Source organism: Amblyomma maculatum, chromosome 10 (genome assembly GCF_055883805.1).
Source record: "Amblyomma maculatum isolate TAMU_Amacu chromosome 10, ASM5588380v1, whole genome shotgun sequence".
In the NCBI taxonomy this organism is placed as follows: Eukaryota; Metazoa; Arthropoda; class Arachnida; order Ixodida; family Ixodidae; genus Amblyomma; species Amblyomma maculatum.
In genome coordinates, this window is record NC_139353.1 from 2,299,975 (window position 1) to 2,324,996 (window position 25,022).

At 45.9% G+C, this 25,022-nt stretch overlaps 3 protein-coding genes and 1 long non-coding RNA gene across 7 annotated transcripts in view; 3 read left to right on the forward strand and 1 right to left on the reverse strand.

Annotated features, from left to right (window-relative positions):
- Window positions 1-6,455, forward strand: part of numb (NUMB endocytic adaptor protein) — a 107,206-nt gene extending 100,751 nt beyond the window's left edge. For all 3 annotated transcript variants that reach the window (XM_084581719.1, XM_084581717.1, XM_084581718.1), the window contains exon 6: window positions 4,235-6,455. In XM_084581719.1, coding sequence (XP_084437845.1) covers window positions 4,235-4,653 — 419 coding nt within the window. In that variant the 3' untranslated portion in view covers window positions 4,654-6,455. The remainder of the gene's footprint in view (window positions 1-4,234) is intronic.
- A 5,374-nt stretch (window positions 6,456-11,829) lies between these two features.
- On the reverse strand, window positions 11,830-13,822 carry LOC146175379 (dimethyladenosine transferase). The gene is made up of 2 exons (XM_084581720.1): window positions 13,266-13,822; window positions 11,830-12,692 (listed from the first exon to the last, which is right to left on the reverse strand). Exons 1-2 carry the CDS (start codon window positions 13,685-13,687, stop codon window positions 12,197-12,199), a joined length of 918 nt encoding a protein of 305 aa, XP_084437846.1. The 5' UTR covers window positions 13,688-13,822; the 3' UTR covers window positions 11,830-12,196.
- Window positions 13,823-13,986: 164 nt separating this feature from the next.
- Window positions 13,987-25,022, forward strand: part of Coa8 (Cytochrome c oxidase assembly factor 8) — a 58,984-nt gene continuing 47,948 nt past the window's right edge. The window contains exons 1-2 of one of the 2 annotated variants that reach the window (XM_084581722.1): window positions 13,987-14,177; window positions 14,550-14,792. In XM_084581722.1, the coding sequence (XP_084437848.1) occupies window positions 14,136-14,177; window positions 14,550-14,792 (285 nt within the window). In that variant the 5' untranslated portion in view covers window positions 13,987-14,135. The remainder of the gene's footprint in view (window positions 14,178-14,549; window positions 14,793-25,022) is intronic. The other variant, XM_084581721.1, reaches the window with a different exon arrangement.
- Window positions 14,804-24,299, forward strand: LOC146175381 (uncharacterized). Its single transcript, XR_014701380.1, has 3 exons — window positions 14,804-19,124; window positions 19,241-19,368; window positions 19,420-24,299. It is a non-coding gene; the product is annotated as an uncharacterized LOC146175381 (long non-coding RNA).

Sequence of the window (25,022 nt, forward strand, 5' to 3'; positions counted from 1 at the left end):
CAGCCTTGCACTCCTTTCTCAATCGGAAACCAATCAGTAAGACCATGCCCAGTTCTGACTGTGGCCTCTTGCCCTTCATACAGGTTCCTGGGGAGACAGATGAGGTGAATTGGAACTCCCATCTCTTGGAGAGCTTGCCACAATCTGCTGTGATCTACGCAGTCAAATGCTTTCGCATAATCAATAAAGCAGAAGTAGATGGGTTTTTGGAACTCTCTTGCTTTTTCCATGATCCAGCGAAGGTTGGCAATTTGGTCTCTAGTTTCTCTGCCCTTGCGAAACCCAGCTTGCACGTCCGGAAGCTCCCGATCCACATACTGCTGCAGCCTACCTTGGAGGATTTTCAACATCACCTTGCTAACACGCGAAATAAGCGCTATCGTGCAGTAGTTGGAACAATCTTTGGCACTGCCTTTCTTTGGAATGGGGATGTAAACTGACCTCCTCCAATCCTGTGGCCACTGCAGGGTTGTCCAAATCTTCTGACATAATGTATGCAGAATGTTAACAGCGTCATGGTTGAGGTTTTGAAGCAACTCAGCTGGAATGCCATCAATTCCGCTAGCTTTGTTCTTAGCAAGGCTGGCTAAGGCCCATTCAACTTCACTCTTCAGGATGCCCGGCTCGAGATCAGTAATCACAACCGTCTTATGTTGCGTTTGCACATTCGGGTCCTTCTTGTACAGTTCTTTGTGTATTCCTGCCACCTCTTTATCTCTGAGGCTTCAGTGAGGTCCTTGCCTCGTTTGTCCTTATCACGCCCAGCTTAGCACAGAAGCTTCCTTTGACATCTTTGGTTGTCTTATACAGAGCTCTTGTGTTCCTTAATTGGCTGTTGTCCTCAACTGCTTGGCACTGTATGTTCAGGAAGGCATTCTTATCTCTCCTTGCTATTTTCTGAAAATCCGCATTGAGAACCTTGTATCTTTCTCTTTCCCCCATAACTTTTGTCATCCTCCTTTCCTCAGCTATTTGCAAAGCCTCTTCAGATAACCAGTTTGCTTTCTTGCATTTCTTTTGCTTTGGAACTACCTTAGTAGCAACTTCTTGTATTATATCACGAACATCAGTCCACATCTCTTCGGGCTCTCTGTCTTCTAGATCTAATTCTTGAAATCGATTCCTCACTTCCACAGCATATTCTAATGGAATTTGATCCAGATAATACCTGAAAGGCCTTCTAGTTTTCTGCATTTTCCTCAATCGAAGCTTAATTTTGGCAACAAGAAGCTGATGATCGGTGCCACAATCGGCCCCAGGCCTTGTTTTTACTGCTTGTATAGCGCTTCTCCATCTCTGCCGGCAAAGAATATGATAGATCTGATTCTGTACAGACCGTCCGGTGAAGTCCATGTGTACAGGCGCCTCTTGTGCTGTTTAAAATGAGTATTCGCTATGGTCAGGTTGTTTTCTTGTCAAAACTCTACTAGCCTCTGCCCAGCTTCATTTGGCTCGCCAAGACCGAACTTTCCTATAATTCCGGATATTTCTTCACTCCCGACCTTAGCATTGCAGTCTCCTATGAGAAAAACGACGTCTGATGATGGGGTGCGGTCTAAAAGGCACTGTAGGTCCGCATGAAATCTCTCAATGTCAGCTTCTTCAGCAGTAGTGGTTTGTGCATAGACTTGGATAACTGTTATGTTCAAAGGGTGACCTTGGATCTGAAGTGAAATCATTCGGTCCGTTTTTGGGGTTGGACCCTAGCACTGCTTTGCCCATTCTTCTGTTTACTATGAGGGCGACCGCATTCCTTCTCTTGGATTCGTGCCCACAATAAAAGACATAATGGTCGCCGGAGTTAAATTCTCCCATTCCGGTCCACTTGAGCTTGCTGATACCCAAGATAACAATGTTTAATCTGTCCATTTCTCACTTGACGACATCCAGTTTACCTTGCGTCATAGATCTTACATTCCATGTTGCTATGTGATATATCTCCTTGCAACATCGGACTTTCTGGTCGCTTCCCGACACATCCACAACTGAGCGTCCTTTTGGCTTTAGCCCAGCCGCTTCATTCGTCCTGGAGCTACTAGAAATCGCCCTTTGTTCATCCCCAGTAACATGTGGGACGCCTTCCAACCTGGGGGGCTCATCTTCCGGCACCATATCATTAATGGTATTGTGACTGGCCATAGGGTTTTCTTGGCAGGAAATACTGGAGTGGGTTGCTATTACCTTCTCCAGTGAATCACATTTTGTCAGAACTCTCTGCCGTGACCTGTCTATCATGGGTGGCCCTACACAACAGAGCTCACGACATCATCGAGTTTCGCAAGCCCCTCCGCCACGACAAGGCAGTGATGCATGAAGCGGAATAAAATTACAACTCTCCCCAAATTTTAGTTCTTGAGCTGCTCACCTAGCTGTTCAGAAAAAGACGAAATTCACGGTCGAAAAAAATTCAGCAGCGGTTTACCTTGACTAAGCTTGGAGATACATGCAGAAGCAATGTTTGTAACCCATGTTTAGGAAAGTATTCCTTCCTTTAGGTTTTCCTGCCATGCCTTGCCACGTATATAGCCAAGTACTTTGAATGGGTTCCTTGGGCTTCCCTCAGGATTAAGGAGGCCTAATTAAGGTCTTTAGTGCAGCTGTGTCATTGAAGGTGAAGCCGACGACATTCCAAGTGCAGCTTGAAAGACTGGTAGCTTAGCACGTGAAAAAAGCTGGATGCCGAGATTGCACAGTGGTCTAACACTGTGGCCAGCAGAGATAACCTTTTTCTCTTGGCCTGTGTCCACAACTTACTGGCGGCAAGTTTTTCTTGGAGAGTTTGCTCGAAGGAGGTTTCACAGCCACCCTGGCAAAATCCCACTTAAAATACGGGTTGTAATTCTTCCACATTAAAAAGACCATTTTGCAGAATTATAAACTTTCATCAGGGCCCTTATTCGGAGTTTGCGTCGTTATCGAAAGTGTCGCTATCTCCCCGACCTCAAGTCATCTGATTGGTGGAAATGACCGAACATGATGTAGCCACCTGTTCCGTAGTGGCAACACCCAGTTCCAGTGCTTCGACCAATAAAATGACTCGAGGTCACGTGAGATAGCGACACTTCGATAATGATGCAAACTCAGAATATGGGCCCAGCATGGCACAGATAGTTAGCAAATAAATAAAAATGCTGTGTAAAAGTGGTAGTCGCAGTAAGAGCAAGCGAAAGTATGCATCGGATCTCGAAAGGATGTCTCAAACGCGTCCAATTAGTAACTGCAATGAGCGGGCATCAGCACCTTCTGCATCTTCCTCTCCGGAGCATTGGCTTCAGAGCCAGCAGCATGGTCTGCACACTTCCCTTATCCTAGCCACTGTAGTCATAGAGCGGATAACCGTATCGTCGTCCCGCAGTTGCTTGCATTTTCAATCCCTCGCGTTTGCCTTTGCGCTCTTTCGTTCGGCCTATAAATGGTATATAATTCCTCGTTAGCATTGAGTAGTGGGAGGCAGTTTGCAGTGGCTTTCCAGAGAAAAACTTGGTGTTGACCAAAGCGGATGACAACATGGCCGCTCGCTCGGCAATGTGCACAAGGTCTACTGTTTGCGTGCGACCGTTCAACAAATGCTACATAAACAACACGCTTTGATAGAACTAAAAAACTCGCTGTGGGAGGTGGCAAGCAAAAAAGAGTCTGCTTCCGAACATACTTCTGAAAGTTCAGAGCGATATCGTAGCTCCAGTGATGCACGAACACAGCCGATATTGTGAATATATAGGCTTTGGCAATCTTTTCGTGTTTTATTTTTTCACTTTTTTTAACTTCAAGGTAAGGGGTTGACCTATATATGGTTTACACAGTACTTTCTTATTACAAATTCTAGGTAAACTTATTGGTTTCCCATTCATGTTTAGCACTGGCAGCTCATAGAAGAAGAGTGCATAGTTTTGCCAGTATCTTTCCAAATTCCTTTGGATTATGCATGTCTATGCTTATACTGACTGCTAACTAGAAGCCCTGTCTTCCTTCGTATGACCTTGCGTGACACTTTCACAGTAGCCACTGCTCCAAGTGTGCTGCAACATTTTAATGGAGTTTCATACTGGCTTTGGCATGGTTGTTTACATTCCTCGTGAATATTGTGCAAGCATTAACTTAAAGTAGACAGATGGCTGGATAGAGCAATCTTTGAGTCATCTAAATTTGTTGTGCTATTCAGGGCTAGCTCATATGCCTGCCAAGAGATCTGGGCAGCCGTACTCATTTAACAACTGTCTTTTGCGCTTTGCAGGCAACCCCTGGGCTGACTCTTCTCGCGCCGATGCCTGGCTGGCCTCCCTGCCCACACATTCGTCGACTTCGCCAACACCGCCCCCTGCTAGACAGAGCCCCGCCCCTCTGGCAGCTCCACCCCATGCCCCACCTCGTCGTGTTGGCGCCCCACAGCTGCGCAGCCAGTCGCTGAGTGCCGCCGATGGCCTAGTTTCCCCCACGCGTTCTGCCACGCTCTTCTCCCATTGGCCCAGAGAGCCACAGACTCCGCCCCTCACGGGAAACGCCACGCCTCCAGTGACGGGGGACACCACAAGCTCCACCTTTCAAGACCCCTTCGATGCTGAGTGGGCATCGCTGCCCACACAGAAGGCACCTGTGGCAACCAACCCGTTTGTGGCACCCAATGCTGTGAAGGCCTTCGAGGTGCACCTCTAGCAGCGCAAGCTCCTTCATGCGCTGTCTTTGTTGTTTTAGCATGCTGGTGCACTCCGAAGCCGCCGACACTTGAGGGCACCTTGCCGAACATCCGCGGCATTGAAGTAGCAGTAGACGCAGTTTGAGGGGCAATAGGCCCCCCAGGATGGTCGAGCGGTCATCGCGATACACGCGGTTCGAGCGAAAAAAATCTAAATTGCAGCTTTTCTCTAGGAAGTTTTCCAGTCGTGAAGGAGTGGAAGAACTCGCGACTCTGAGAAAAATGCCCTGTGACTGAAGAGCTACCTCGGATACTTTTTGGGACGCTGAGAACTCTTTCTTTATCATTTTTGCAGTTTTGACTGTTTTTCATTAGTTAGTTTCGTTTCTGATTTTGGCAACCTCCCAATTTATCCTCATTACTGCATCACCATTCATGTTGTTAGATGTCCTGAGAAAAGCGCACACAACATTCGACTACACGCTCTATTTGTACATATGAGGCTACTGTGGGGACACCCTTTTACAGCCCACACGAGGCAGAAAACAAAGAAACAGTCTGCTACCAGAAAGCACCACTCTTAGCACCTTTCCTGTTGACCCGCGGTGTCCTTGCGAGACCCTCCCCTGCATCATGTTTTCCCAATTTATGGCCAAGCTTTTCGTCGCGGTGCCAATTGTTTCCTTTTGCGGCGTGGCCGCAACTTTGCATTCCACGAATAGATGTCGTCTAGGCGCGACCCTTTGGTGACAGTTGGCATGTCCACTGTGTGTCTCCTACTCCTCCTCTCATCTCTTGACAAAACTTGCATTTCCTGCGCCTTCGGAGAGATGAGGAAAGAGAGGTTGGTGCGTTCACTCGAAATACCTCCGGAGCCCTCCTCTTTACCCAGCTCACCTCTTGTGTGTGTATGTAGAGAGTGAAGTGTATTTATACCCGCTTATTATTTTCTCTCTTCTGCATACGTTGTGCATTTTTCTAATAAGCTTACCACAGTAAGAACAAGCCTGTGTATGGCAGTGACAAGGATATGCCCTTGCTGCCCTGTCCAATATATATATTTAAAAAAAAAGGCGATTGATGTTTGAAGAAACAAAAAATAGGCTGATGTTTCAATTGCTGATGAAAGGTGCTTGTTTTCATGGGTATTGAGGCTTTCATCATATTTTATGTTGTTGACGTGCGTGTTGCATTATGCTTGCGTGCCTGCCTCTCTCTCACTGTCGGGTTCTTTACATGGTTCTGAGAAAAGGGGTTCCTCAAGAGTCAAAGCTTTTCGCAAGAGAGCTAGATAACCAAACGTCCCATGCCATTGTTTGCGCTACATTAATTGCATTCAGGGGTGTGTACGTTTCAGCTTTTGCTGTTCGTGTCCTGAACTGTTTGGGTATGCTTTTCTTAGACTGTTGCTTCTGAAAGGAAGGGAGAAAAAGAAAAGGACTGACGTTCCGAGGAACGAAGGAAGGTTGTACAAGCAGGTTGACAATGTACAAAGGAAGGAAAATAAACTATAGTTGTGTCTTTTGATGTTCCGTGCTTTAACCGCTTTTCAGCGAAGGACACTAGGCTTTAAAGCATGTGAGGAAATTCTCCATTACAGTTCACTGCAAAGAGTTACGCCTCTTAGTTCCAGTATCCTCGTTTTTGTCCCCTTTTCCTTATGCGTTGTTTTGCTAGCAACCAGCTGCTGCAATCTTCTTTTAAAGCGGTGTTACAGGATGGCCGTGACAGTGCTGTGTTGCTGCACTTTCTGTTCTTGCTGACTACATTCGTGTGTATCCACAAGTTATGTAATAAATGAGTATGGCAGTGATCAAGTTAACCGGCTGGTACATCGTGCTTTATTGGTGTTATTCAGCCACTAATCAAAAGTTTGGAGGACGCTTAAGCTTCGCCTTCAAGAGTGGAACGCGATAGCGTTATTGCACCTCGTTTGCACCGCCCACTCATTTGCTCGGTATGCTCTTGAGTCACACAAAGACATAGTTTTCATACTCAACACTTCTAAGTGCACTCGGTGTCTCGGAGGGAGAAAGCCGGGCAGCGAAGCGCCATGGGGCTGATGCCTTGATGGGATCGTCCTCTATCTCGCTTGGGAGCACCACGCAGAAGCATGATTCCTCGGAAGCAGCTCGGCACACATCGCAGGGGACACTTTCCCAGCAGAAGCGCTACGGCGCAGCGATCACGTCAGAGGCGTCCGGCATCAGACGCTGCACCTAGCAATCGCGCTGTGAGCAGAAAGAGGAGCCGCGTCGCCTAAACGCCACTGTTCGAGTGACGCACGCTGGATGTTGGAAGGGGAGAGAGCGAGAAAACTTTAAAACGCAAGGGTATTGGGGCATCCTCGCACCGGTACCCGCGCGGCCCGAAGGGGAGAAGCGGGTTAGCGAAGATAGTGATCTAAAGAAAGGAAAGACGCTTGATTCTACAACCCGTGAGGGTGCACGGCGAAACGTCGGGGGCGAGTGGCGTGCCACGTGTTGGGGCAGCGCCGCACATTGCGAGGAGGGGTTCTTCTGTGTTTGCCGCAAGATGGCTCTGCATGTGCGCAGAGCGCAGAAGAAATGTAGCGGAAACGTACTTCTCTACTCGTGTAACTGCGACTTCTGTAAGTAACATGCTCATAATTACCGATATACACCGCAGTATAACATTCTATGGCACGTTTCTAAAGCAACACTGCATTCACTAGAAGCGCTTTTGTACCGCTTTCAAGCATCGAACTCTTGGCTGAGTGGTAGCGTCTCCGTCTCACACTCCGGAGACCCTGGTTCGATTCCCACCCAACCCATCTTGGAAGTTGCTTTTTATTTATGAAGTGCATGCCGGGATTTATCGCTCACGGCCAACGCCGCCGACGCCACCGGCTTTTCTGCGGCACGAGTTCCTTAACGCTATCGCGTTAAAATGTTGTGTGAAGTCCTCAATACAGTGCTCGTATGGTGTAGCATTTGCTTTTCTCTAGTTTGCACAGCTGAATTGCAAACCTATTTGATAAGTAGCAGTAACATACCTATCCTTACAACTCTGGATGCAAGAGCAGCCAACAATAGTCATGGCAACGTCGCAGTAGGGGCATTTTCGTAATGAAACTGCACTTGAGTTGTAGGAATGAATTTCTTTATGCTTGTTCACAAAATAATTGCTTGACATGTACAACTGTGCATTATAAGAAAAGGATACGGTAAATCACACAACCAAGTTTATGCGATGAAGGTACCTAAAGACGAATTCTTAGAGCATGAACTCAAAATGAACTGTAGTGTAATTTATGCTTGGTTTATAATGAAATTCGGTGCAGTTACTGTTAGCATGCAGCAGATTACTGATGCTGTTCAAAGGTAGCAATTTTCCCCACGCCTATGCAACATGCAAAACAATACATTTAAATACATTTAGAACTTAAAATTCATCTTGTTTAGCGCAAAAGGACAAAACACACAGTAAGAAAACATGTACAAAAGCATGTATGTATTGTACGTTTTCTTACTGTGTGTCCTGTTCTTTTGCGCTAAACCAGATGATTTTTAATACTGTGTGTCCTGTTCTTTTGCATTAAACAAGATGAATTTTAAGACTAATCCCAAACTAGCCCAACAGTTAGCGCTTTTAAAATACATTTAGAAATGCCTGCAAAAAGCAGGATTAGCAAATATAAGGTCTACTCTATTTGGCTGTACTTTCTGCAACAGTTCTGGCAGGATCCAAGGGGGTGCTGAGAGTGTGCGACACTAGCGCCGCTGGCGTTGCACGTTTGCTGCACTCGCAGCACTTGGCAAGCGGCTAGTCCAGAGATTCGGTGAACTCGCACTGAACTAGGCCTGCACCTTTGCAAAACTAATAGCAAGGTGCAGGAGTCACGCGCTGCACTAGAAAAACGATTACAAAGGTGCTGCACTCAATGAACTAGTGCAGCCAAATCGAGTAAACCTATAGTGATTTGTATTCATGTTTTGCTCCCCTATGTTGCTGAGCCATGTGGTCTCCGTGGCCAAGTATATTACGTTGAAAAACAAAGCCAGTTATACTACCTAATTTGGAAGAAAGAACTAATTATAGATGTTGCATTATACAAGGAGCACCCACATCACAAGCCCAGCTGGGAAATTTCACCAGAATGTGATCTGGTTCCTTGGTGTAAGTCACCACCAAATCCGCCCATGCAATTAATCCTGTGACACTTGAAGACATTTGCATCATTAATCAAATTATGGAGACTTTCGTGTTGCATATTATGCTCCTATACGGTCAAATCTCGTTACTACGAACACCACATTAAAGAATTTTGTAAAAATCCCCAGATTTCCTGTTTTCAATGTAAAACTGTTTCAGAATTAAGAATTTCAAAGGGCGACCGGTGACACACGACGATCGTAAAGTGAAGCACAATCTTGTCCGAACAAGACAGTCTGAGCTTCGAGTGTGCGTGCCAGCTGATCGGCCAGGAACCCAACAGTCTCATTTGCGTGGGTGCTGTATCATCTTCTTCCTTACAGTAGGATAATCTCACCTCTGCTGTAATTTACTGCATGTCCACAAATGACACTCGGGGTGTTAGTGGCAAGGATGCTCTCCTAAGCAGCATGACATACTTGCAACTTGGGAGCAAGCAAGTTATCACTCCAGTGTAGAATGAAACTTCCGTCACTGACCATTTTAAAAAATTTGTCACTGAAAATGTCAAAAATTGTAGGTTGATATTTCAGAACCCATACAGGTTGCAAAGTGTCCACTATCATTTGACTCTTTGAGTTACTGAAATTTCATTCACCTACGGCACTTGGTTTCGTTTATGGGATTTAACGTCCCAAAGCGACTCTGAATATGGGAGACGCTTAAATTTCATTTACCTGGGGTTCTCTTATGTGCGCTGACATTGCACAACGCACGGGCACCTTGCTTTTCGCCTCCATTGAAAAGCAGCCACCGCGGCTGGGATTCGATCCCGCATCCTTGTGCATAGTACTCAAATGTGCCACCACGGCGGGGCGTACTATGGCGCACCTGACCAGACAGCCTTCTGCTGTCAAAGCCTGGACTGCATCAATCTATAGTGGCCCCAAATGAGTGGCAGGTCCAAGAAGACTGTGTTATAGCTGCCCAGTGAAACCTAAAAATGTGCAAATGTGCACCAGAGTTTGCAACCACAAAGACACCACTGCCTCGTTCCAGATTATTCGATAATTTTACAGTAGAGCTTCCCCAGACATGGTTCATTAGGCTGGTCTAGTGGAGTAAATATGCGCTCTTTTCGCACCAAGGTTTGCAAACATGCACAGGTGTGTGTCAAGGCCACAGGAAACTAAAGATCTGGTTTTGGGGCCAATTTTTCATCTCAAAGACCCAGGTTCCCTTTTAAGCTGTTTTGTGATGTCTGAAAGCTTCAGGCTTGTGCAGCAGTCGACACTCGTGAAACGTACTTGTGTCTGCGTCAGCGATTTGTGTGACGTCGTAAGACCACCTGTCACGGCCAAATAATGTCAAAAGCTGCCAACTTGGGCAGCACTTCTGAATGAGACTCAAATCCATGGGGACTCTTGGGCACACACACTTCTCTATGCAGGCACGTTCATTTGTCTTTTCTTAAAGTCGGCCATTATGGAAGCCAAATGTCTGTTGGGTGATATAATGCAGCAGATTAAAATTGTATGCCAATGAGCATATGCAACCCAAAAGCAACGAGTTAGTGCCGCTAATTTGCTTTTGGCCAAGCCATACTAAATTGGCCACTTTTTTTCTGGCTCCTACTGCAACTGAAAATATTCAGCTAATTGTAAAATCCATGCTGAAAATACCTGTTTGATTAAACCAGTGTTTAAAAAAAATATTCAACATACTTTTATTGGCGTTTTCCAATTTAAAACACATATACACGAGAGCATTACTTTTCTACAGCATGCTACATGAATATGCTATTGCCAATGTAAAGTTGTGAATATTGTATCTGGCGATTTCCTTTCAGGCGACCTTTATCGCACCCTTCGGCATTTCTTCAGGTGAAGGTTTTAAGGTCAGTGTGATCGTCATAGCCTTTCAGTCGTAGAAGTGAGACTTAATGCCGCATCCCAGAGGCATGCTAGTGATTATTCAAGGCTGTGGATGCTGCGGATACTGCCCAACATTTTTTTCCAGCATAGGGACAATTGTTGCATTAAAAGCCTTGGAGGCTGCAAGACCTCAAACGATCAATGCCGCCGACACTGCTGGAAAATGTTTTCCGACCTGGAGTACACTGGCATGGTTTTCAATGCAAATTAACAAGAAATGGTTTATTCTAGTTTTGGAGGAAGACAATGCAATTGAGTGCAGCCAATGAATTAAGCTAGAAAATATGTAGTCTTGCCTGGCACAAGATGGAAGTAATAGGGTAAGGCCACTGTTTTGCAATGGGAGCGGGCGTTATCGCCCACTTCCCTGTGCATTTGTCACAGATTGATCTACCACACATATCTATGCTCGATGAGAGCATTTCTGGCTGTGAAAGCAAGACTGCAGGGGCAGAACATCCATAGCTGTAACGCTGTTGTTGTGCCTGTTGCATTGCTTTCCCCACAGCAGTTTCATTACACCATTTGAGAAGCTATCGTCATCTATTCATGGTTCTTGTAAGTAAGTGTATATCTTTAAATACAGGCCAGATGCTCAAGTTTCCAGCCGACCTCTCTGCCTATCCATTCAATAAACACATCTATTCTACCTAGCAAATTTCTTGCAATCACAAAAACAGCTTGTTCTTTGACTTTTAGCATTGAAAGGTTGTGTTAGATATGTTTTAAATAGCAACAATATAGTAATTAATGAGACATTTTGCTTTGGTAGCTTCCACTCCAACCCCATAAAAAGGCGTTTCAGAGTATAATGGCTGCATAGCGAGTGCAGCGTTGCAATTGCAATGGTACCACAAAGTGAAAACAAGAAACAAAAATAAGTGAACAGGAGCTGTCTCACATAAAACAGAAGTGCCCAATACCTTGTTCACTATCAGGTCTAATGATTCTTTGTCACAAACAGGAAAAGCCCAGTTCCTGGCACGACTTTGCGGACTTGCTATGTTTTGCCTTCTTCTGCTGGTCACACAAGACTCGAGTGACAAATTCATATGGCAGCTGTAACAAGACATCCTGAAAACTGACAATGACTAGTCACTGCAGTGAACTGTGCTGTCACATTTACCCCCAATAATACAGCAAGGAAATGGTTCAAAATGTTTTAATTTAAGCAAACGTGCACAAACAGCTTCCGCTAGTACTGCCTTTGCCAAGCACTTCATGGTGCAGCAGTTCTGAAAGGTAAACGGGATGCTGTCCATGAAGTGGCACAATTTCAGCTCCACAATAGTTTAAGCTTTCATACCATGGAAATCTGTGCAGCAAACCTGGCTTGGTATAGGAAGCGGACGGCTGTGACAATGCACAGATCTGGTTATAAAGTGAACATATTTTGCAGCATTGATACCACAACAAGAAACAAGTGGCCAGCAGGCATTTCGGTATTCTCAGTGAATTGTTTTTAGCACAGTATATGAAACTGTGCTATGATAATCGTCAACGCCAAGACACATCAAGAGAAGTGGATGCCATTTGAGTTGAACTGGTGCAGCAGTGCCATGAAGTCATCTGTATCCATTGTGCGGGCACGCTTCTCTGCGTATCCTCCCTCCTTCAGAATCTCCTCCACTTTGTCCTTCATGCTGAACTCTTCAGGAAGCTCTTCATTGGCCACCGAGCAGTGGACCCTGAAGTTCTTCTCCAGCATCGCAAGGACCGCCGTTTGCTTGAAGGCAGCGCTGAGCGTCTTGTTTTTTCGCACAAAGCAGATGCGGAGAAGGCCATCCCACTCGATGAAGTTGATGGCTGGTGGTGGATTGCGAGGCTCGAGTCTAACAACACTCGACTCGACCTTGGGTGGCGGCCGGAAATTGTTCTTGCCCACTTTCATGAGAATGTCAACACGTGCCAACAACTGGGTGTTAACTGACAGCCGGCAGTACAGCTTGTCACCTGGCTTGGCAACCAGTCTCTGGGCAAACTCACGTTGGAACATGAGTGTGGCACACCTGCAAATGACAAAAGATGTGCTGCTATACACCACAACAGAAAGATATTCATACTTGTAGGGAAATAGAATCTTCCACTGTCTTTACACCGAAGAATGAATATGGCAAATGCATTTGTTTTTAGTGGATACTTTGCTTTTTATTTCCCGGATTCAGTTATATAATTCATGTTGCTCAACAAACCAAGTAACTACCGCTCTTGTGCTACACTATTGATGTTCGCACAGGAGTACGCACGCAGTGTGGTAAAAGAAAAATTTAAAAATGCGCCGTAGCGACCCGTCAAAGTGACGTCACAGAGTAAAGGTTGAACAGGCAGTACGAATCTGCGACACGTATGTCATACATACGTATGTACGACATGACATACATGACTTACAGAGCAGTAAGGTAAAGAACTGACCACATTGACACTCCAACGTTTTTGGTCGAGCAAGCAGGGCATTAAGCAACGTGCTACACGCAAGAGTGGTGCTGTTCAATCCGGTACAGTACGCGAAAACAGCTCTGAACGGGGCTGTGGAAAGCGATGTTCTCACTGCGGAGACGGCGCAATGCATGTGTGCGCATTACCTGAAGAACGGCCGGTGAAGCAGCAACTTGAAGACGAACGGAGACGAAATCTGGTATGGTAAGTTTGCGACACATATGTCGAAGAAGGGCAGCTCAGACTTAAGCACGTCGCCGACAATTATGTGGAGCTTGCTGTGCAGGTGAGTTCCCTGGACGCGTTTTTGAAGTTCGGCGACAAGCCGAGTGTCTACCTCGCAGGCGATCACCTTCTTAGCCTTCTCTAAGAGTTTGACGGTCATGTTCCCTGTGCCCGGACCCACCTCGAGGACGACGTCAGTGGGTCGGATGGCCGATTTTTCGATCATGCTGTTGATCACCAGCGGGTTCTTGAGGATGTGCTGTCCGAGCTCGGTGCGGAACGCTATGTTCTGCCGCTGTACAACCTCGTGCTGCCGCGTCCGCTCGGTCTTTATTTTTGGCATGGTGGCCTCAACGTCTGACACAAATTTGAGGGCGTCACTTGAAATACACTAGACTAGCTGCGGACGAACAACTCGGCACGTGCACGTTCTCGAATTGCCCCAAGCACGAAACCGACTTGAAAGTGGACACAGTTACTAAGCGCAGTTGTGGCATTTTATCATTTTATTTCCTGGCGTAGTGTTGTTTTAGTATTTAAAATTACTGAATTGTTAAATTAATATTATTTATAAGTTGCATATTATAGTTTTTGTTTATCTACACTTGTTGCATTATATCTGTTGAGTTACAAAACTGCGGCCTCTGTAAAACTGCTTTGTTTGAGACTCAAAATGGCTGGCTGCGTCCGCAAGATAGCCATGTTCATGTTCTAGAGCACTATAGCCATGTTTAGGATGGCTATTCTTTGGTGCGTGATGTGAAAAGTCAAGTTCTTCGTTGCGTCTAACCATGAAGGGCATTAGAAAAGCCCTGCAACTAGTGGCAAAAAATGTAAGGGTTTATGTTGCTTCGCCGGTCTTGCGTCCTATGTATGCCTGCTTAGTGTTTTCCGTTCGCAATTAACTCCAGCAAGCTTAGCTTGCAGTGGTGTTTTCTTGGGTAGGCATGCACGGTACCATGCTTAATATTTGCATGGAGCCCTGTTCGTGTGCTGCGTTGAGATGGCGCCTGACGTTTCGGTGCACAGTGCTGTCCAAGGTTAGGTTATGGGGCGGCTTCACGAAGGTCGCAATATCGAAATAAAATTTCGGCAGCTGAGTGCTTGTTTTAGAAAGCTGGAGTTCAGCTGCTCTTGACACTTTTTGCTTGTTTCATGCACATCTTCAGCACGCATGTTGCAACAAGGGAGTTTTGCATTTTCAGAGCAAAACTGGAGCAGTCAAAGTGAATAAATCCAAAGACACCGTCCGCGCCGAAGATGTCGAGCGGTTGTCGACCGTGGCTACCGTTGTCTCGCCTCCGCACCCTGTATCCAATCTGCGGCGGGTCACGCTGCCTATTCGAGCCAACGAATCTCCCGCTGAGGCGCGCTTCAGGGAGCAGTATGTTGCAGTGCAGGCATGGAACCAGGAGTACTGGGCCAAGCACAACGCCGAGTTCCAACAGGTAAGGCAGCATAGAGATACTAATAGGCCTTTCCCTCTTCGCAAACATTGTGACGTCAAGAATGCACGGGGCAGTTTTTGTCTCAAATTATGCATTAGTCATGTTTAGATTGAGCACAAGTACGCGGCACTCACCAGTACGCCACCCATTAGCAATTTGCACCTGCAAAAATGATTGAAAGTATCTTGATGTTTTTGTGTTTGACGAGGTTTGTAATAAGGAGACCTGAATATATAACCAAACGCTCGAAATGTATATGACATACTACTCATAAATAGAGATATTGCAGATTTCGATTGATTCCATTCCTCCTTTTTTTTTTTTTTTCTATCCCTCCCAAAAATACTTCCAATTAAGCTCCATGAAGTGTGAGTAAAGTCACCAGCTTATGCATGAGCTCTTCCTCTGTGAAGTAGAAGCATTTTTAATTTGTGTCACTTAAATTACATTTAGCCTGACAAAGTTAAGATATTACTTCTAGAAGTAATCTCCTAGCCAACTTCTTACAGGAGACGAGTGTGCGTGGGAAAGCATATTTCGGCCTCATTGCCTTTAGTGTAACACAGGAGCCGTTGGGAGATTGGTGGAGTAGGGCAAGGGAGAGGGGAAATTGCGAAACCATGGGCTGATTCCTAAGGGAGTGGAAAAGGGGGTTTATAGGATAGGTGGCACAGGCTGCTGCCTGATACTAGAGTCACTGGAAAATTTCAGAGTACCGCATTCCCTTTTCCGCGCGCCGCTGGGCCACCTACTGGCTGATAAGGGTCACGTAACTTTGCGTCGCCATATTCCTTCCAAGCAAGCGGCGAAATACTTGTCTTGTGCGGAAATTCCTCTTTTTCCGATTGTTCGCTCTTGTGGATGGAAAGTTTTTCGGCATGCATAGGCAAAGGCAGTATGCCTGGCTGCTGTGCCTTTGGGTTTGGCAACAAAAATAAATGAGGAAACGCGTTTTCTCTGTTCCGGAAGAAAAAAGTGATGTGCAACGGTGGTTACTGTTGGTTCACAAAATTGAGGCAAAAAAATGTGATGATTTTTTGTTTGCTTAACCGCAAAACAAGTGCAGGATCACGCAAAGTGTGCATGATCGAAACAGATGTTATGTTCTCTAAAGCAGTGTGCTACGTTCGCACACGAATAAGCCGTGCCTATTTTGACTGGAATTTCGCAAACGCTACCAGAGAAGTATCTAGCCGGCAGGTACGAGATACATCTATATATCAATTGCGCATAAATCTCATACTCTGCATGCTCATGTGTGGATCGATGTGCATCCACATCTCTTCCTCTTTTATTTTAAGGCAAAAGCCTTTCTAGAATTATGGAGCAGAAATCTGCCCGCGAGAGCTGTGCGCTGATGCGTCATTCGCAAATTGCGGCTGTGTGAGGAGGGAGATAAGAATGAAAACGATTTATGGTGACAGGTAATGTAATAAAGTTGTAAACAGACATTGATAGAGTTGATAACTAATGCTAATGACTAATAAGGATGATTAATAATGACTTGTGAACAGTATGTCAGACTATGACTTTTAATGACCGCAGCTGATTGGAAATTAGTAAAAATGCTTAGCTATAAGTTGTAATGACTACAACGACTAGGTATGACTCATCATGACTACAAAATGACTAGTATGTCACACGAGGACTTGAAATGACTGCAACTGATTGGAAATGATTCAAATGACTAAGCATGAGTACTGCTAATCAGTACGAAACGACAATATCTCAAACGATGACTTGTAAAGACCACAACTGATATGAAATGAGTAAAAATTATTAGCTATGAGTAATAATGACTACAATGACTAGGTATGACTCATCATGACTAAGAAGTGATCAATATGTCAAATGATGGCTAGAAATGACTGATTGGAAATGAGTAAAAATGCTTAGCTATGTGTGGTAATGACCACAATAACTTCGACTGGCTCATCATGACTATGAAACGACCAACATGTCAAACGACGACTTCAAATGACCACAACTGATTGGAAATTAATAGAATGACTACGCATGACTCATTATGACTTGTAAGCGACCACAACTGATTGGAAATGAGTAAAATGCTTGGCTATAAGTGGTAATGGTAACCATGGCTAGGCATGACTCATCATGACTGCTAATGACTATGAAACTACAGTATGTCAAACAATGACTTGTAAATGACAATTGATTGGAAATGAGTACTATGCTTGGCTATGAGTGGTAATGACTACAATGACTAGGTATGACTTCATGGCTACGAAATGACCAATATGTCAAACGACGACTTGAGATGACCACAACTAATTGGAAAGGAGTAAAATGGCTACGCATGACTCATCGTTACTAATGAGTAAGAAATGACAATATGTCAAACGATGACTTGTAAATGACTACAACTGGTGGAAATGAGTTAATATGCTTGGCTATGAGTGTTAATGATAATTGCTAGGCATGACTCATCATGACTACGAAATGACCATAATGTTAAACGATGGCTTGAAATGACTGCAACTGATTGGAAATCACTAAAAATACTTCGCTATGAGTGATATAACTACAATGACTAGGCATGACTCGTCATGACTATGAAACCTCTAATATTCCAAACGACAACTTGGATGACCGTAGCTGACTGGAAACGAGAGGAATAGGTAATCGATAGGAGAGGAAGGGCAGTCTTTTGCCATTCTCCTAAGAGATATCCAAGAGACCCTCTATTTTTGTTGTTAATATGAATGTATTTGAAATATATCTGCACAGATTTATTAGCTGTTTATTTCTAATTTAATGCCATTGCGACCCGCAACAGACTGGCAGTTTAGTATGTAATGTTAAATTGATTAGAATATCTGGCGCAATAAATTTGTTGTGTATTCCCAATTGGTAACTTTGACCTGTGTGTTTCAACCCCACATGAAAGCAACGCATTATATCGTCCTGATTTGTGACGCCAAATAATGAGCCAGGTTCTAGCAAAAGGGCGGCACAAGAGAATAGAAAACGGAACTACATCCATGGTACCATCTAGCAAACGAAAAATGCAATATCTCGCAACAGCATGAAGAAAGATATGGCGAGCCTTTCTTTTTCACGATGAAAATGGGCGAGACCAGTGCGTTATCATCACTTTCTTAATGACATAGCTCCAAAAAAACTAAGGTCAGAAAAGCATTTGATTTTCAACAAGGCAGCCCACTCGGCGTTCTTGGCACAGTGAAAGCAATGTGCCGGATACTTTTAAAGACGTTACTACTATATATTGTGAGCGCCTTCCATGATCTTCTTTCATTTGTACATACCATCGTCATCGCCCCGCGGCGCCGGCTCCTGCACGTGCCTGGGTTCGTGATCGGATTAAAACGCTAGACAAGGCATCACTGGCCCTGCCTTCTCGACCTAGTCTTCTTTCACAATATATAGCTTTGTTTATGCTGTCTCGGCGAACCTGCTGCTTCACTGTGGCGCTTATACAAAGTGGGTCATCGTTTCAGAGCGTAATCAAGTAATCAAATTCAGCACCTTATCCTTGTCTAGCGCAGCGCCGTGGATGTACAGCATACTCCATGACTTCATATTGCCGCCAACTGTTTAAATCTTCATTTGTTCGTGTTCGGCAGCCGCTGGCATGCGGCCTCATCACTGTTATTCTGGCGCGCTTATCAATTCTGTATCCCGTGTTTGTTCATGCTCGTTGTCGCAATACGACGCGTTATCATTTTCTTTGTCGCGAACGATGTGCCGAGATCTGTCTCGAAGATTCCGGCCACTCGTGTGTCTTTCTACAATGTTCCAGCTTGTGCTGGTAGCAGTTTGCGACGTTATCTAGATCGTTCTTAGCAGCCTTTAAATTGAGCGTTGACGAGTGCAACGGGCATTCTTTGTTCGACGATCGACGAACACGTTTGTTGCTATCTCCGCCGCCGAGTTGCTTAATTCTTTTGCGGGCGAAAGTCTGCCCAATAAAGAGTTCATTTCAGTACCATCACGCCTGTCTTTTGGTGTCTACGGCCTCGTCACCACTACGTGACATCTGGTGGAGGTGCTGCCCTTGATCCTTCAAGCGAAGACCCCAGTCTTGTTCCTGTCGCCCTGGGGCACTAGCCAACAGGTCACCGAGCCAGCCGCCGACTTCAAGGGCTACAACCCGAACACGGTCTGCTGCCTGACCCCATTCGACACCGGAAGGCGTCAACTTTGAAAATGGTCCAGTCAACAGTACCAGTTGTCTTGGTGCAGCCCCGGGAGCACCCCATCTTCCAAGGACTTCCCACTGAAGATGCGGAGGACTGGATGGACCTCTTCGACCGTGTGGCAGAATTCAACGACTGGAACGACAAAGCGAAGGTAAGGCAAGTCTATTTTGCTCTTCAAGGATCTGCCCGTATATGGTTCGAAAGTCACGAGGCAGCTTTGAAGGATTGGGAGATCTTCAAGAAAAAGTTTTTTACTGCCTTTGCAAGTGTCGTTCGGAAGGAAAGAGCCAAGGTCATCCTTCAATCAAGACTTCAACTCCCAAGTGAGCCCGTCCGGGTCTACATAGAGGAGATTAAGCGCCTCTTTCGTCGCACCGACCCTAACATGACCGAAGGTGAGAGAGTGAAATTTTTAATGCGAGGCGTTAAAGAGTCGCCTTTTGCAGGACTTGCCTGGAACCCGCCGAAAACTGTGGACGAATTCGAAAGTTAAGCATCAACCATTGAAAAAACGTTGGACACCCGGATGCGCCACTACGAGCGACCACTTCAACCGTACTACTTAAGCCACTACCACAGCGCATCTGCAAGCGGAAAAAGCCTTCGCGACCTCATCCGTGAGATCGTCCGAGAGGAACTTCGTCGCTTACTGCCATCATTCCAACAACCCCAGGTTGCGACGCTCGCAGACGTCGTCCGTGAAGTCCAGCAGGCGCTGGGCGTTCCTCAAACGGCGGCTGCGACAGTTCCAGCACAAGAGGCAACAGCGATGAACTACGCTGCTGCATTACGTCGCCCTGCGCCCGACGTGATGACTTTCCAAGCTCTCGCCGCTACCGTCCTGTTCCTGAAAGCCGCCCCTTGGCCCCCGCCCGCCAAGCCTACCAACAACCTTCAAGCCCCAGGAAGTGCGTCGCCTGGAGGACTGCGAAAAACAGGCCATCATGCTTCCACTGCGGCGAGGCCGGCCACATTCTACGCCACTGCCCGTACCGACGAATTGGCCTCCGCGGATTTGCAATCGACACCCCACGACCCCGCCCCGGTGAACGACCTCAAGAAATCGAGAACTACCTACGTAGTGGCGAGTTGGCGCCAGAAACCCGTCGATTCAGGTCCCCATCGCCGTACAGGGCCCGCTTTTTGTCGCCAGGCCGCAGCTACGATGACTGTGCGAGGAAGGTCCCCAAGCCCTCGTAGGGGAAACTAAAGGTTAGCGGTTGCTATACAGTAAAAGCTCGTTAATTCGGACTTCTAGGGACCGTAAAATATGTCCAAATTAACCGAATGTCTGAATTATCGAGAGAACAAAAAAAAAAAACATGCACAATTTTATCTCAACATACCTTTATTACTTAAAGTAATCACGGATGCTTGTCTGCTTTCCCGCAGAAACCCGCGCTGATACTATTTTCCTCAGTCCTTCCAGGTGCTCAGCAGCGCGCATGCCATCTGCAGTGCCCCAACAAAATTCCTCTAACACAATGAGGGCCTCTGCTGCTTCCTTCACAGTGCGAGGGGGCCGAGGCTGCTCCTCTCGTAGCCCCTCTTGCTCCTCCGAATCTTCGCCGTGGAGCATGTCCCGGACAATTTCTTCCTCAGTTAGAGAGCCAGCTGTAGCAACGCCGTCATCAATGCTGATGTAATCGGCGAGTGTCACCGCATCCGGCAGCACACCTCCGAAATCCAGGCAGTCATCTGCATTGTCGTCTGGCGACACTTCTGCCACTGTGTCATTGCAGGGCTCAGGCAAAACGAAGCCACTGTGTCGAAACAGTTAGCGATCACGTGCACAGGCGTGTTCTTCCAAACGTAGGCAAGAATGCTAACCGCGCTCAGAAGATCCACGTCGTACTGCTTACCGACTTCATTGCACAGTAGCATGCGTTCCAGCACGCGCCTGCGGTATTTAGTCTTCACATACTGAATTATACCTTGGTCCATCGGTTGGAGGGCCGATGTAGTGTTGGGCGGCAAAAAAACAACTTCAATGTTGTTCAGTCCGGTGGCACTGTTATGTGCACTACAGTTGTCAAGAACAATTAACACCTTGCGGTTCTTCGCGGAAAACTGTCGGATTAACTTTTGTATCCAGCCTGCGAAAAATTTCCGATGTCATCCAGGCCTTTTTATTAGCCCGGTACTCCACCGGAAGAGCAGGCACGTTCTTAAAGCACCATGGCTTTTGTGCCTTTCCAATGACGACAAGCGGCAAGCGCTCTGTCCCTGTCATGTTTGCGGCTAAAAGAACGGTGACTCGTTCTTTACTCCTTTTTCCTCCGATGCAGGGATCTCCTTTCATTGTCACAGTCTTGTCAGGCAATGCCTTAAAGAAAAGTGCTGTTTCATCAGCATTAAAAATGTCATTTGGATCATATGCGGCGGTATGTTCCAGCAGCTGAGCTTTCTTCCAGTTGTTGGCAACATCTTCGTTGACGGCACCTCTTTCGCCGCACACAGTCTTGAAAACGAGACCATGTCTGTCTCTAAAGCGCGCACACCACCCTTCTGACGCTTTGAATCCATCGATATGCACCATCAGTGCAAACCTCTCGGCCTGCGCCATGATGAGGAGTCCACTCAATTGGAGGTTGGCATCACGCGAGTTGACCACCCACCGAAGCAAGGCTTCTTCCAACTCCGGATGAGCTGCTGTTCGCAGACGCTTTCTTGACGCTTGGAACTTCTCGCTTTCGAACACCTGAAGAATCTGTTCTTCAGTTTTTACATATGTGCTCAAAGTACTCCTTTTAACGTCATATTTTTTCATTGCTTCTTGTCGGGAGAGCCCGTTCTTAAGGGCCCGCAAAATTTCCACTTTGGTAGCCAAGTCCTTGGCCTTGTAGCTCTTCGGCCGTTTCGCCGGTGTTGCCATCGGGGGCGAGTGCGGTGATCATCATCATCATCATCAGCCTGATTATACCCACTGCAGGGCGAACGCCTCTCCCATATTTCTCCACTTAACCCGGTTCTGTGCTAGCTGCATCCACTTGACCCCTGCGAACTTCTTAATCTCATCCGCCCACCTAACTTTCTGCCGCCCCCTGCTACGCTTTCCTTCCCTTGGAATCCAGAAGCGCGATTACGCACCGCTCTCAAACGGATCGCTCTCAAAACCGCTCTCAAAGGCCTATGTCCTATTGGTCAGTTCTGACCGGTCAGTTCTACGTCACCGGTGGACGTCATCAGACGTCATGAACACGAAAGAAATGATGACGTTGAGCACCTAAATATGGCCGCCAATTGAGAGCATTTTTTTGAGAGCGACAGAAGCAGTCTCAAACGTTTGAGAGTGAAAATGGCGGCCGCGTAAATTGCGATGCGCCGCTTTGAGGCATTGTATCGGCGATCCACAGCGAAGAATGAAGCACGAGCACGCGTTTGACTTGCCGGACAAGTTGCTCCGGCTCTGTTCAACTCGGGAACAAGCAGAAAGTGTAGTGACTGCGCGACGATTGCCGACGAACATCAATGAACCGCTTGCGGGCGAGTGCGTCGTCACCGTGGCGGCAAGCGCACCGCATTTTTTTGCTACCGGAGGCTTCCAACCACGATTATACCGTGCTTCCAACGTACGTAGGGAATGTAAGATCGTTTGCATCACGCAGTGCGTCGGTAGCGGAAGCCATCGGGCGGAACGATGATTGCCGTCAAGGATACGGAAACAATTCGCTAGGCAAGGGGTTCTACGCACGTTGTGAACATCACAATAGTGAGTAGATTTTGTTATTGACTGCGTGTGTTTGCCGAATAGTTCTGAAGATCATAGTAAACTTGTATTGTGCCTGCTTTATCTCAGATCTGCGACGCGAACACGCGCATTTCGTGACCCTGGCTGCCCCGCCGGACCAACGCCTCCTCCACGGCGCGTTCGTCTAGCGTTTGTGAATGCGCCGTAAAAACGCCTGCTTGTTTTCATTTCATCCTTCTGTCAATTATATATGCGCGAATCAAAAGCGTCCAAAATAAAGTTGTAAGTTCAGTGCAGTTGTGTGTGTCCCTAGTCTTGTCCTTGTCTGCCAGCGCTGCGACACCATAATGTTTGATAGCGGTACTCCTGTGCACCGAAAGGTGATCGAAGGTCTGCTGAACACCTGCGTATTTTTCCTGATTAAGATCTAAAAGCCCGTGTTGGTGATCGAACGATCTTGATTATATGCATTGATGTGTGCAATACCACTTGTTGTAAGTCGGCTTCTCTGCAAGGCTTTTTTTCCCAACTAAAAGGTCTCGTTCCCACTTGTGCATTGTTTTTTAACAGTTGTCTTCAAAATGACCTAGCGAGAGCTGTCGAAAGGGTTCTGTATACCTGCCTTTTATATGTAAAGCACAGGATGAAGGGACTATTGATTGTCCAGCGCGCCTTGCTTATCGATGACTGGTTTCGGGCCATTTGTCACGCTCCCTGCCTGCGACACATTCGCGGCTTGAAAGTGAATGCGCCATAAAAACGCCTGCTTCTTCTCATTTCTGCAAAGACCTGGAGTCTTTTAGGAGGACAAGACTTTTTTTTTTTTTTTTTTTTTTTTTTTTTTTTTTTGAAAACAAGCTATGCAGGGAGAGACTGACTTAGATTTCGGCTTCGGCAAGAGATACATTTCCTGAATATGCTGAGACTGGCTATATGCCAAAGAATGCATGTTGCAGTGAAATTTTGTTCATGGCAAAAGCAATAGGAGACAAATATTTATAGTGTTTAAATTTATTTGCTGCCTAAGAAATCGGGGTGCTTCTGTTATGCAGGTAATCATCACTACCAAGTTACAAGGCTGTCCTTACAATGATGCTTGCCTAAACAGCATTGGCACACGTTGTAAGCATTCCTGCGAATGTTTACGATTCTGGCTGTGGGCTACTTAGTATGGATCTTCAATTGAGTGCTAAAGCATGCTCAAAAGCTGTTGAGATTAGCAAAAGATGGGCCTAAGTGGATGTCATATTTTGGTTACCCATGAGATGGCAACTACCCACTGAAGTCATGGTTGATTACACCAGCGCCAAGCCATCCCAGTCCCAGCTCGCTGTCTCTTCTCTGCTACCATCTTGCAGCCTGGTACAGTTGGCTGTGGTCACTGTGGTGTAAACATGCTTAAACTGAAAAGTGCAGTATTACAGCAAGGCAGTAAATGTTCATGATGCTGACTGTAATCAGAAAATACTACCAACAAAGATTTTTTTTTTTACTGCCACTTATATTCAGTAGAAACACTTATTTCTTGGCAGCAGCATTTCACTTGAGTGTTTTTACTGCAAAGAGGCAGCATATAGAGAAGCACATGTACCTTATTGACCATACAACATTGACATGTACATTCGAGAATAAATTGCTAGGCCCAAAGAAGCCATTCCATTGCATATTGAAGCTACCTATACAAATAGGTACTGTATGCATGGTGCATTATACAAAATGCTTATATATCAGATATAACAAAGCTGTAGCAGCTGCTAGGAGAATAGTGCATTTTACTTGGCTTCAGTGCCCAGAATGACTGCTGAATGACAAAAATCTTAGTGACAATAAAATAACTGCAATCATAACAAATGCATTGCTGGGGCTATGTGTGAATAAAGGTTACTTTACACTAACAAAACGTGCAACACTGTCAAGAAGAATGCTAAACAGCTTGAAGACAGTAGAGGAAGCTAAACTATAAGCATCCAATAAATGACTACGCCATAAATGTGTGATATATACATTTTGCACAGCTACTTTTGTCATTGGCATTTATTTTCTAAGTCTTTTCAACAAATAACCAAAACAATTCATCTTCTGTTCAAACTGATATTTTAATAGAAAAGGCTTGTACATAATTCACACAATATTGAAAGGGAATGCGTAATGTGTGTAAAATGAATATTTTGAAACACTAAATACTCTTTGATGGATATAAAGGCACTTGAAAGCTAGTTGTCATAGTGCGATCGCAGAAATTGAGCCGATTTCGAGCTCGCTCACGGCATCACATGCATGATACGCTTGCTTTTCCTGCCGACAGAGTGAACACCGTCTAGCACGAACAGAAACTATGACACCGTCAGAGAGGCCTTG